At 39.2% G+C, this 13,934-nt stretch overlaps 2 protein-coding genes across 3 annotated transcripts; both read right to left on the bottom strand.

The window, feature by feature from the left end:
- Positions 1 to 197: 197 nt before the first annotated feature.
- On the bottom strand, positions 198 to 2,868 carry arl4d (ADP-ribosylation factor-like 4D). Its single transcript, XM_031743383.2, has 2 exons — positions 2,715 to 2,868; positions 198 to 1,769 (listed from the first exon to the last, which is right to left on the bottom strand). Exon 2 carries the CDS (start codon positions 1,655 to 1,657, stop codon positions 1,052 to 1,054), a length of 606 nt encoding a protein of 201 aa, XP_031599243.1. The 5' UTR covers positions 1,658 to 1,769; positions 2,715 to 2,868; the 3' UTR covers positions 198 to 1,051.
- A 1,889-nt stretch (positions 2,869 to 4,757) lies between these two features.
- Positions 4,758 to 11,762, bottom strand: tmem106a (transmembrane protein 106A). 2 transcript variants are annotated; one of them, XM_031744510.2, is made up of 8 exons: positions 11,591 to 11,762; positions 10,371 to 10,531; positions 9,985 to 10,048; positions 9,691 to 9,844; positions 7,923 to 8,063; positions 7,786 to 7,829; positions 7,608 to 7,661; positions 4,758 to 5,212 (listed from the first exon to the last, which is right to left on the bottom strand). In XM_031744510.2, exons 2-8 carry the CDS (start codon positions 10,525 to 10,527, stop codon positions 5,101 to 5,103), a joined length of 726 nt encoding a protein of 241 aa, XP_031600370.1. In that variant the 5' UTR covers positions 10,528 to 10,531; positions 11,591 to 11,762; the 3' UTR covers positions 4,758 to 5,100. The 2 variants fall into 2 exon arrangements, with proteins under 2 accessions (XP_031600370.1, XP_031600362.1); XM_031744502.2 differs by having other exon boundaries at positions 10,371 to 10,534; positions 11,591 to 11,759.
- Between the last annotated feature and the right edge of the window lie 2,172 nt (positions 11,763 to 13,934).

The raw sequence follows: 13,934 nt of genomic DNA on the forward strand, positions 1-13,934 counted from the left end.
CATACATACAAATGCATCAACAGTCAGTCATGGCTGCAGTTTAATTATAAGTTAACAAAGCATGCTTGTCTGTCCATTCACACCAAATAGTGATTAATGATGGATAACTATGCCAAATCTGCTGTCTGTATTGCTGTCCATGGGTAATATTAGTTTATCTAATTAACAGCGACTCATTACAATAAAACATGTTTTCACCGAGTGTTTTTCGAGGTTACCTGCAATATTTTGATTTGATCATTGAATCCATTTGGACATCACTGTAGAAGTGGCCAGAAAATCTCAATATTGAGGCGAATTTAGAGCTGAGAGATTATGCGTGCCATGTAATCCAAAAAGTATAACTCATTCCTATCAGCTACCTTCAAAATACAAAGATAGCAATGTATGTTCTGTACAGTGCTAGGTTTATTAAGTCTTCAGTTTACAAAAAAATTACAATTTGTAAAAACACTATAATTATACAGTGGTAGCTAAATTTGTATATATATGTGTCTATGAAGGGAATGCACTTAGGATCTGTTAGGAATGAAACTACAATTACAAAAAAGAAAAAGGAGCCTCTGTCCAGTACAAATACATATACACTGAATAAATATTTTGAAAAAAGATCAGTACATTGTGGAAGAAAAACAGCAATTTAGTGGTACAGAATCTGTGCAAGCCTTTTGAGGAATATAAGAACGTTATTTTAAATAAATCTTCTTCATCAAATGGGAATGTGGCCCTCTATGAGTCCTAAAGTGAACAGGCAAGTGTCTTCTCAGAAATCTTCTTTAAAACTAGTGTAGAAAAGCACTTAGTGAGGACTAACTGCTATCAAGGTTTCCTTAAGTCTATAAGCTCTCAAAGGACAGCTGCAGAACAAAAAAAATGTCAATACTGTTTCAGTTATTATGAGCAAATCCATTTCTCCGGACCCTCAGGCCGTGTGTAATTGTTGTTTTGTTGGCACAAATTGCTTTCCCATTAAAGAGGACCATTAAGCCTGGAAGCATCTGAGCAGTGTATAAATCTCTGATGTGTAAAGTCCACAATGTGAACCGGTAGTTCATCTCTTCCTGTTCCTGTTGTGCTTCACCATCTTCTTCCTCTTCAGGATCATCTCATAGAGTTTCTCCAAGCCCAGCTGCAGCCCCTGACCGTCCACAGCGCTGCAGCTCTGCACGTGATACAGCGTGTACATGCTCAGTTCATGAACAGAGAGCAGCTTCTCCACCTCGCTCACAGACGAGGCCGAGTCCAGGTCCTGTTTGTTGGCGAGAATTAGCACCGGGACTCCCTGATTCTCTGACGTCCGGGTGATCTTATGGAGCTCCACTTTGGCCTCCTCCATTCGCTCCAGCTCAGTGGAGTCCACCACAAACACCATCCCGTCTGTCCTGCGAGTGTAGGACTTCCAGAGCGGACGCAGCTTGTCCTGCCCACCCACATCCCAAATCTGGAAGTTTATTCCACGAGATGCCCCGACTGCCACTTTGATCTTCTCTGTGTTGAAGCCCTTGGTTGGGATTGTTTTGACAAACTCCTTGAGTTTGAGCCTGTAGAGCAGAGAGGTTTTTCCGGCCGAATCGAGGCCAATGACGACCACGTGTAGGCACTGGAAGCTTGGCAGGAACGGTGTGCTGGGAGCGATATCAGTCAGCTGGTTCCCCATGACTCCAGCCAGCAATTCACACCTACTTAGGTGAGGTGAAAGATTCCTGTTTTAATCCTTTCTCAGTGGATTGGCATTTGGTCCCTGTCCAAGATCAGATGGTGCTGGAGGCCTTATCAAAACACACACACAGGCTGGGTTAACATTTCATGAAAAGACAATGGGTGTTTAAGCAATGTTTGCAAACCAAGCTGCACTTAAAATGTCTCGCTACTACTGAGATGCTTACTTTACAACAGTCATATTCCAAATTGGACTCTTTACATTTAAAACTATAAATGTGCCACATCACAGAGCTAAACATTAGTTAACTGGTGTCTGAGGTAATGTAGTTTCTTATTTGCTAAGGGTTAATCCTCTTAAGATTGTTAAACCTGAAGGGCTTTTCCTGGGCCAGATTGATTTGAATGCAGCCGATGGATAACATGTATTCAGGGGGTCTCTCTGCTGACTGCCTATAAGGACTGCTTCAGCTGCACTAATCCGGTTGTTGTTGACATCCTGATACCCATCAAACAGCTGCTGTTTGGACTAAATAAAACCATTACATGTTTACAAGGGGAGGTTTTATCTTGTTTTTTTGTTTTTTGTTTTTTTTTCACTTTGAGCCCCCCCCCCCCCAAATATTAATACAGTGTGCAAAGACTTTCATCCAGCTGTTATTGCTTGCACAGGCAATGCCCTGTCATGTTTATTGACAGATGTTTTTATAACCTCATTGTATGACTGTGTATATATACAGTGTATGTGTGTGTGTGTCTATATATGAGGAATAATCCACCTTTTTCTCCAGTTTTCTCCCTCTCCTGCATGAAATCTCACCATCTACTTCACATGACGTGTTTATCCTGATCGCTATACCGCAAATAAATTTAAGAACTTCAACATCGTCTACCTATTGAGCTTGTAGGAATCCTGATATATATATATAGTTAAAACGGACGGGATTGGATAGGATAGGAAAATAAAACATGCATGCAGTTTACAGAGCCTGCACGAATCCCAGCATTGAAAACAGAGCCTGACCTCTCCTCTGCATATTTAAAAACCTTCCTACCTTTTTAGATGTTCGGTGAAATCATCATCCACAAGCGATAAACACGGCCATAGTTCACAACAAGCGATCTTCGTGTTCTCCTCCAGCAGCACTGAGAAGCTCCGGGGAGACTCGAGCGCACAGCACCTTAAGCCCGGGTGACGTCACGGCCACCTGGAGGGCTGCTGCTCCGCGCCCCCTGCTGGTGCATCAGTGAATTGCGTGCATTCGGGGTTTCATGACCAGCAAACACTGATGCATAATAACGTGCATTTAAAAATAAATACAGTAAAACATCTCCCAGTGTTACTCTTTCTTCAAGTGTGAGCAAGTGCAAATGCATTCTGAAAACATCTACACAAGAAGAACAAGTGTAATTTCAAATATACAAGTGAGTTTTTCCACGTTCCTTTAGTCTTAAGAGGTTGTGAACATAGAGTGAATAAAATTCAATTCCTGGGTGTGATAACAGATGACATAATTTGCTGGAAATCTCACATTAAACATGTTCAAAACATGAAGCTACATTCTCTGATGCCACCAAAACATTTGAAATGGTCATTTGTGTGTCTGCAAAAACTCTTGCACATGCTTTTTGGAATTTGTTGACATGCATTATACATGTATTATATGTTTTTTAATCTACCTGGGTCTCTTTTGAAAAAAGAGCTCAGTGGAACAACCTGGTTAAATTAATGATTTCAAACAGCTTGCTAGTTAACTAGCTCTAGAAATAGCTTCGCATGTATTAGTCCGATCCCCACCCCAGGAACAGCAGTACTGTTAAAAAATAAAATAGAGTATTTATTGGCTTTACTGGAATTTTCACACTTTTCAAAGCCTTGCAGTGGTTCAGGTTAGACTGTTAGCTTACAGAGACTCCAGAGTGCCCAAAGTGCCATAATATTTGTGTGTCATACTACTGTGTGAAGTGTGGGCCCATAGAGTATCACTCTGCGATGATACTTTGGGTCCACCTTGTGTACAGTCAATGACAGAGCAGGAGAAAAGTATTGGTGACCTACTGTAGGTAGGGCGGGCACTGAGTTAGGTTGGAAAGTGTTTTTTTATCTTACATATTTAGACAATTTCAAACAAACCCAAGACATAACCCCTCCACCACCGTGCTGACAGTGAGTATGAGGTCTTTGTGCTGATGTGCTGTGTTTGGTTTTGGTTAAACTCGGCACTCTGAATTGTAACCAAACATCTGCACTTCGGTCTCGTCTGTAAAAAGCACATTGTTCCTGAAGTCCTGTGGTTTTCTTCAAATGTAACTTTGCAAACCTAAGCTGTGCTGCAGTGTTGTTTTTAAAATGAAATTCTTCTATAAACCCTTCCAGACAGTTTATACTTAATAAGTATGACTCTAATTGTACTATCATACTTTTAACATGCTAACTGAGCCCTGCAGAGTCTGGGATGTAGCTCTTGGCATTTTTGCAGTTTCTCTGAATGCTGCACGGTCTGAGCTTGGGGTGAATTTCCTGGGATGTCCACTCCTAAAAATCTTCAGTGTTTTCCACTCATAAATAATCTTTCTCACTGTAGAATGATGGACTTTAAATAGTTTTGAAGCTGCCCTTATAATTCTCTCCAGGTTCTTTGTCTTTCCTCGCTGCCATTGTGATAACACACACCTGATTGCTTCAGACCAGAAAACAGCCAAAACATCGTCTTTCATAAAGCTGGTCACACTTGCTGATGATCAGTTAATCAAATGCATTTGATCAGCAGCACCCAGCTGCTACTACTACCCTCTCAGTTCCTATCACAGCAGTAAGGGTTTCACAGGACTGCACAGAGTCATGTGACTGTCACATGACTGTCCAAGGACTATCACACAAGACCTTAAAATGAGATTGTAACTTTGGTTTATGCTTCTAAGTTTAGAAATTAAACATTTTACCTGCATATTTTTCTCTATTTAATTTTTTAAGTTAGCCATATAAATATGCACTATGGTGTGACAATGAAAAGCTGACCTCAGACAACCTGCTTAAACTCTTTTAGTGTATACAATATCATGAAGAAGCAATGAATGAGGGAAAAAATGAAAACATATAATATGTAACATTAACCTTCACAGTTTAATAAAGTGCAAATGACAAACAATAAGGAGATCTATGGTCAACACAGTAGTACACGCGTGCTCGCATGCACACACACAAATTTAAAGACAATTTAAAATTGGTATGACTTCAAAATAATTTTTACACTTTGAAATTCACAAATTGTGCTCATTTCACACAATGCTCTAAAACTTCTTTGTGCATTTTACACGCATGCATGTTTGAAGCGTCAATATTTTAACATTATAACACTGTAGTGATTATTATGTCTTAGTATGTGTTAAAACAACAGAGAGCAGTTATTGTGTATAAACTGCAGATTCAGCACATTGAAGTCATATTCTCACAGGATGTGGAATTGTTGAATTGGTGCCACAGTCAATATACTCAAAGGTCTCCACGGACAGCTGCTCCGTGTGCGAGAGATAGGAAATATTCATTGTCATTCTGAAAAAAGAAAAAGAAAATCTTTTGTTACTTTTTCATATTTCACGTCTGTGTTCATTTTTTTTGACTTCCTTATAATTCTGGGTTTATTGATGGGCGTTCTCTTCAGCTCTAGGAGCATTTTAGTGTCTTTTAGCTGTTACATCCAAAATGATTCTCTCATTGGCTTTGTTTTCAGCTACATCAGCCAAACAAGCTGCAATAAACCCGCTGTGCTCTGCGTAGCCAGCAATAAACAGCTGACGGACAAAGCTAGCAACCAGCTCGTGAGTCTTTCTAAACAAATCAAACAAATCTAAGACGAAATAAAATCCCACTTGACCTTCCTGAGAATCAGCTGATTCTTTTTCTAGGGCACTAACTTTGGTATTTTGCATGCCTTCATTAAAATACCAAAGTCCAGAGTGTCAAAATATGACTCTATAAGAAATTATTTTTGCACAGAAGGATCCAAAATGTAGATAAAAGGAAGAGTTTTCATTTTCTGCAACTTGTTTTGAACAGCCACCTATCCTGCACAGTGACATGATCCTTTGCATTTAGTGTTCAAAGGTTTCTGCAGTGAATTATCAGAAAACAGATAAATCACCCAGATTACCAATGCTTTTTGTCTGTTACTGTACATCACAGACATTAAGTTGGTGCATTTTTGCTGTTGAAACTGTGATATATCACATGTTACTGATGCTCAAAGGAAAATGCTGAGCGAAAATGTGATTCCTGTGGATAGCTCTTGTTCTTATGAAGTGGTGAGGACTGAAAAATGCTCAAAAATACACTCATCAGCCACTTTATTAACTACAAATGTTCAACTGCTCTCTGACCCAATATAATATATGGTTAAGATGACCTGCTGAAGTTCAAATCGAGCATCAGAATATGGAAGAAAGCTGCTTTAAGATGCTCCCTTATTCACAAGGGGTCTCACAGCAGGTAGCTCCATATGTTTTAAGTTGGCAGATTTCTTTTTTATGCCAAATCATCCCAAAGGATTTCTGTCTTTTCCCAGGATTAAACAGAGGATCTGTTACTCGGGTGAATTTGTAAACCACTACACTACGGAGCCACCAACATCTGAACAAGTTGCTTTGAATGTGGCATATTTGTTGGTGCCAGATGTTACTAGGATTTTTTTTAAATGAACATCTGTAAGGTTTACAGACAATGGTCGAAAAATGAGAAAATATCAAGTGAGCAGCAGTTCTATAGATGAAAATGCCTTGTTGATGCTACACGTCAGAGAAAAATGGTCAGACTGGAAGACAGCTGTAACTCAAAATCATTCTTTAAAATCAACCAAGGTGTGCATGAAGGCACTTCTGACTGTGCAACAGACCACATATTGAAGCAGATGGGATACCACAGCAGCCCAACAGGTGTGCCACCGAGCTACCCTGCTACCCAGTGTGGCATAATCCACACTGGAGTTTAGCTGAGAACAGGAAACTGAGGCTACAATTCCCACCAAAATTGGTCAAAGAGGACAAAAATTCCCTGGTCTGATGAGTTTCAGTTCCTGCTGTGACATTCACGTGGTAGAGTCACAATTTGGTGTAAACAACATGTAGGAATTAACACATGGATCCATCCTGACTTATATCAACACAATGTGTGTGTGTGTGTGTGTGTAGGATAGTTTCTTGGCATACTATGGGCCCCTTGGTAACAATTGTTTAAAAGCTACAGCCTACATGAATATTGTTGCTGACCATGACCATGACTGTGATAAATAGTTTGGTTTCCTTATTTTTTTGCAACTTAAAAACAACATGTGGCAGTACAATCTATTTTAACTTTATTCTGTCCATTTATTTATGAAACTCAGGGCTGGAGCCCACCCCAGAATATCATAAGGTACACTCTGGACAGTTCACCATTTTCTCGCACAGCCAACAGGCAAGCGCACAACCATTCACACCCACAGCCAGTCTTAAATCATAAATTAACCTAAATCCACGAATCTCCCCACACAGAAAGGTCCTGGTCAGCCAATAGATTCAAACATAGGACATTCTTGCCTCCACACCACTGTGCTACCTGTCTCTTAATTAGTCCAGTTAGAATCAAAGTTATTAGCCACTGAAATCACTGAATGAGCACATTTCTCTCGAACGCATTTAAGGTAAAAAGCAGCTCCTCAATAGCAGCACGGTGACTGTTCTGTGGTTTAATCCCAACTTCACTGAATTTCAAAGGAAAAACTGGACTTCCAGGAAGACCTTTCATGTCCTTCTATAAAATTTCAGATTAAAAGATTCGACTGTGGCTTTGTGAAGAAAAATAATTTTGTGGTTGTGGTTTTTGTGCACTGCAGAAAACTGAAGCTTTTAACATTGTGGGTTTAAAAAACTCTAAAGTGTCTCTGCCTCTTCCGCTGACAGAGGTTGACACTTACTGAAGCTCCAGAAATAAGGTGTGAATCTTGATGCTGCTTGACTTGCAGTAAGAGCTGAAAGACACGAGCAAGTTGTGCTGAAGTCAGACATTTAAACAACAACGATGGACTCTAATAGTTTTTATCTTGAGATGTTTTTGACATTGTTATGTGCTGAAAACAAAGATTTCTTTCTTACGCTATGCCTTCATCTTTAATATCCAGGCCAACTGAAATTACATTCTGTAAATTATATCAGAGGACACAGAGATGAGATGTTAAACACATGACAAAGGCTGCATATCAACAGGACCTGTTATCCAGTCTGAAACTTACAGATTTCATTGATCTGGGCTCGATTGCGGTCATATTAGTGATCTTGTTCTTTCCCATGACTGTTTGACCAACCACAGCCTGAATGCTGAAGTCGACAATCTGAACTGAATAGTAGTTTTTGTTGGTAATGTTGATGAGATTCTGGAAAAGGAAAAAATTCACAAGTCAAGTGCAACCACCACACCTGTGCATTATTAAAAAGTGTCAGGGAATTTTAAGTGCCCCACAATCTAAGTGGGGCAGTGACCGACTGTACCATCTGTCATGTGAATGCAACGCAAGTGCTTCTTTGTGTGCTTCAATAAAAAATGTGGTTGTAAAAATATGGCTTAACTCTTTTGCAACTATGTATGAGGAACCTCCACTTGATAACACACACTAGTTATGTTATGCTGCTTGTTTCCAACTAATTCTATATATTTTTATATAGTCACCAAGAATTCAGAAATATTAATGTGCATTAATAGAGCAATACTGTACATGAACAAAAAGAAACCTCTAAAAAAGGATCCCAGCTTCGAAAGTGCCAGTCCCATTTTCTAATGTCTGTTTTCAGAGATAAAAAAAAGCATGCTTAGAGCCAATCAGGGTCCAGCATAGCTACTGTAGCCGTAGTCTAATGCAACCGATGGTGCAACAGCTATAATGGGAAGCAATGTCTGCAGGACATACATGAGTCATGATTTAGAACTTGAAGTCCATGTTATTTTAAAACATGTTACAGAGGTGAGTCATTTTCAGATATTTATTGACTCTCAAAATCCAGTTGCCTAATCTTTATCAAAGCAGAAGGTTCAGAGGTCACCTCCTTCCTTTGTCCACAGATTTACAGAGATGTGGGTAAAAGAGGGCAGAGACACTGCATGACAAATCCACAGTAATAGGAGGAAGTGTCATCAAAGCAGACAAGCATATATATACTGTAGTTTACTAGTTACACTTAAGTAAAGCTGGGCAGATATTCACAAACCCCAACTTCCATTTTCCATTCAGTTCATTGAGGTTTGAAGGCATTTGTTTATGCTCAGCTCTCTTAAGCTCCTCCCACAACATTTCAATCAGGTTGAGGACTTTGACTAGGCCACTGCGACACCTAAATGTTTTCTTTTTCATCAGTTCTGCTGTAGATCTGCTGGTGTGTTTGGGATCATTGTCTTGTTGTGGGACCGAATTTGGCCCAAGTTGTGCATGTAGCCAAAGGACAGGAGTCTTAAATCTTAGCTCAAGACATGTTGCCATGTTCTGGTCAGAGAGAATAGGTTTTCTCCTGGCAACAATTCATATTTGTTCAGTCATTTTCTAATTTACTGTCATGAACTTTAATATTTAACATGCTAACTGCAGTCTATAGAGCCTGAGATTTAGCTCTTGGATTTTTTGGCAATTCCTGTTAGCACTGCACAGTCAAATGTGATGAATTTGCTGGGAAATAAACTTCTGGAATGACTGTAGATCGTAGCACTGCTCCAGAGCTGCAAACTGCCAAAACTGCACCGTGTCCTGTGAAAACATTGTTTTTTCACATGCCCATATTTAAAATTTAACTAACCTGACTTTGTGGTATCTCAAAAACAGTGATCAAGCCAGTCATCATTTGAATTATCAGACTATCTCTGATTAGCCTCATAACTGGGATGCTAATGCCCTTCTAGAAACATTAAGTGCTGCCCAGATGGTTGGCTGCATACAGTGTTTTTTTTGGGGGGGGGGGTTTGGTTACTGTAACACCAAAACTACTGATGAGCAGAGTGATTTTCAAATTACTTACTGTGACGTCCATTTTAACTTCATCTGGGATGAAGTAAACTGTGACTGATTGTACAGACACTGGGGTAAGGGTGACACTCCGTGGGAAGAGGAAAAAGAGGATCAGACAACAAATAAGGAGACACAGGCCCATGGAGATGCACACGTACAGCTTCCTGAAACAGAGATATGCAAAATTATGTTTTAAATAGAACAACAGTGCAAACCATAAACACAAAAATATTTCTAACTCTCTTGTTCAAAACTGTAAAAGCACCCCCCCACACACACATTCGTGTACTGCTATATTCCTTACGTGCGTCTGGGTTTCAGCCTTACATCATTACACGGTATGACAGCAACGAGCTGGTCTTCTTGTCCTGCCAGTACAAGATGGAAATAAAGGTTTTGTTCTTACCACAGAAATGATGTGAGAGTATCTTAGCTGACACCAGCACATACATAGCCATGTTTTTCAGCCTCTTTTGGTCGACTTGCTATTAAATGTGAAATGAAAGTAATTTAGAGAAGAAGAAGTCAACACGGCACCAGTTTTTCACGATTGGTTCCTCTAGCTTTTATCATGCATGAGAAGCATTCAGCAGACAATGATGTCAAAGCCTTAAAACTCCAGTCAAAACAGTGGAAAATGGACAGTAAAGACATGTAAAGTCAGATTTTTCTTCACAAAAAAAGGCCAACCTCTGGGGATTCGGCCAGTGCCACGGCATGTGGGGCAGGTGTCCCCTGTTGTGTTTTCATCAAGGGTACCATATGGAGGGAAGTGCTTCAGTGCTTTCACCTTCTCCATCTTTTTTGTTACATCAGGATCTCCTTTATTTTGCGGCTGTGCAACCATAGCACTGCTGAAAGAAAACATCCAGTAAAGAGCATGTTAAAAGGGCAAAAACCACAGTTTATAACTCGCAGTAAACAGAAGTGACTGTTGCCCAGTCAGCTGTTACTCACCTCCCTCACAAACCTTGAAATGACCAATAAATGACGCTTATTACTGCAATACATGTTGGGATGTGAGCAGAATCTACAGTGTGTGAGTGATCAAAACCTCCCTGAATTACTTTTATGTTTCCTGTCTCCATTTTAAACGAAGCCTTTTATGCTCATTTGTACTAGAGTAGCTTTTGAAGTTCAAAATACCATTATACCAGGCCTTCCTGAAGACCCTCAATTCACGTGACAAAACCAACTTTCAACTAAACTTTCTCCGATAGTAAACAGATGGTGGTCAAGACTGACACTGACTTATGTATGTACATATATATATATATATATATATATATATATATATATATATATATATATATATATATATATATATATATATACACATAGAAGAAGTCAAGACATTTGAACTCAGATGACAGATGTTAAACTGGTTTGCTGTGTTTGGTTTGTGCTGTCCTGAAGAGGCACAAGTATGCAGGAAGTCTCCATAAAGCCACACTAAAACAACAGTATGCTCTGTGTTTTAGAAACAGTTTGTATTCAGTCATAAACTGAATATGAAGCACAATTTCTTCCTTTAAATTACATATTTTAAACTTATTTCTATATGAAAAAGCAAATAGCTTGTTCTATTACTCAGTATTGTGTGTCTATATAAACTTTAGATATAATCGACTACAAAAGTGAAGAAAATTATTTGAAATAAAATAAAATGGTTTATTTAGATTTCTGTGAGTGGAGATTACAAATGTTATCTGCTGTATATGAAAGACTGATCGCTACTGTGCAAGGCTTGAGTGTAAACAAGTATTTAAACACTAATTAGGAAATAAACTACTAGAAGTGCTTAAGTCTAAAATTATAAAATGTATTATTAATTTAACAAAATCACAATTTTATATGCAATACAAATTAAGTTAAGCGAGACCAAAAAACCTCATCCTCTGCAAACTCACCTCACAGCTCACAGCAAGTCCAAATATCATTCAGGATGAGCACATAAACGCTGCTAGCTCCTTTATGATTCAGCTTTTTCAGAAGCTACATTAAGACAGACGTGTAGCTGCTTCATATGCACACAATGTACTGAGTGCAACACTTCCTTGTCTTTTTATGTGTCAGTCATTTCCTGATCACATGTTCTGTCTATTATCCAACCTTACCATCATACCATAAGCTATTAACTGGGTGCTGACACAATAAAGTAATTTGCATATTACAGCTAACGTTAACTGTCTTTAACGTTGTGTCGTGTCATGGTCGTTATCCACGACCGAGTTTGTTTCCCTTGCGTCGGGAGCGCGCACTGGGCAGGGAGAGCGGATCCAGCTCCAAACAACTAGACGTGGAATAGTGACGTTTTACTTTTGTGAAACAGTGGAACAGTGTCGCTACATTACCATTCAGTTTGTGGGTTACAACAGAAAATGATTTACATTTCTTGTTCTCACGTGGTTTCGGATTATCTCAACAAAGCGAGGACGTTTTGCCCAATAAGAGGATAATCACGTGTAAACTCGATTCACATAAATTTTAATACTCAATATAACACTTCTTCAACAAGTAAACTGCTCTGTGTCGGTTTCCAGACGTCCTATAAAAATGTCACTTGCCCTGATTGTTGTACATCTCCAAAAGTTGTCTGCTGGAAACAAAAATACACCTTTCTGAGTACAAAACAACTCTCTGCTTTCTTCTACTAAAACACATTTCTGTAGCTAGACAGACCACAGGAATTCATAATAAAAATATAGCCTAAATGTAATAAAATGAGCCCCAAATTATTCTGACAGATCTAGATTCTAGAAGAGATTTAAATTTAAACAAGAAATAGGTAGGAAACAACAGAACAATGTAAAAGGAGTAAAAATGGCAATTGGAAAATTGTTTATACTCTTCTCAATAATCAGTTGAAAAGTTTTATTGGTGTTCAAGCATTCAAACCAATTTTAAAACTGCTCACCATCTTCTTGCAGGTTTCTTCTGGGATTTTTCTTTTCTTTGGCTGGAAGGCGTCTTTGTCAACACCGTAATCTCCAAAATGTTAAGATTACTTCCAGACATAAGATGACTTTAAACCTAAATACGGCAGGGGGGTGAATCATTTGAGGCTTAACAGTATGTTTGTGTTGTGCATTTACACCTTTAAGCACCCACACTAGACACCCAACCTGTTTATGCTATATTCTCTTCAATAAACACAGTGTCTGTTCTAACATCAGGTTCCTTATTTCATTCCACTCTGCCAGATTCCCTGCTTTGTTAGCAAACGTTTTAAACAGTCAAATCCTGTACAAGTGGCCACAACCTTTAACCACAACTCCATATTTGACAGAGACCTTACCCTTCTCCCACCATATTTGCTGTTTCATAATTGACCCACAGATTTCAGTTCAGTTTACTATAACTGTCCCGGCTGGCACAGCTTTTGGATGCAGTTACTAGTTTCAATAGAGAAGAGGTTTTGAGTGGGCGGCATGTGAGTATTTGAAATGAAATATTATTCTTTACTTATCCCTTTTCAATATATGAGAAATGAAAATGTATTAAAACAGGAAATGAGTCAGTTAGAGTGGCAGATGTGTGCGGGCCTGTGCTGGACCTCTACCAGTATCTTCATTATGTCAAAACCGACTCTATGAGATCCTAAAGAAATTCATTTTAAAAGTGAAACTGCTGATTTACTGGGGTTTTCCCATATAACCATCTCTAAGGTTTACAGAAAATGCCCTGAATTCACAACTTGTTGAACCTTGTAGTAAAGGCTACAGAAGGCTAGAAAAGGAAACACAACATGGACGGCCACTCCTGTTGGCTAAGAACAGGAACATGAGGCTTTAAATTGGACAACAGAAGGTTAGAAAAATGTTGTCCAGTCTGATGAGTTTGAATATTTTCTGTGGGATTTAGACAGAAAGCTCAGAAATGAGTATAAACAAACAGACCCATCTTATTTTATAGTAACTGATGGCTGCGTCCAGCTGACTCTACCTCACCACGACACAAAGCTCAGATATTCTCAAACATGACAGTGAGGTCACTGTACTCAAATGGCCTCCGCAGTTATCATATCTTCAGTAGAGCGCGATGGGATGTGGTGGAACAGTCTTGGATGATGTGAAGGCATCAAACCTGCAGCAACTTATATGATGCTGTCATGTTAACGCCGACCAAAATCTCCAAGATGTGTTTCCAGGACCTTGTTGAATCTATGCCACAGTGTACCTAATAAAGCAGGGGTGGGCAATTCCAGGCCCCGAGGGCCGGTGTCCCTGCAGGTTTTAGATCTCACCTTGGGTC

Source organism: Oreochromis aureus, linkage group 8 (assembly GCF_013358895.1).
Source record: "Oreochromis aureus strain Israel breed Guangdong linkage group 8, ZZ_aureus, whole genome shotgun sequence".
Classification (NCBI taxonomy): domain Eukaryota; kingdom Metazoa; phylum Chordata; class Actinopteri; order Cichliformes; family Cichlidae; genus Oreochromis; species Oreochromis aureus.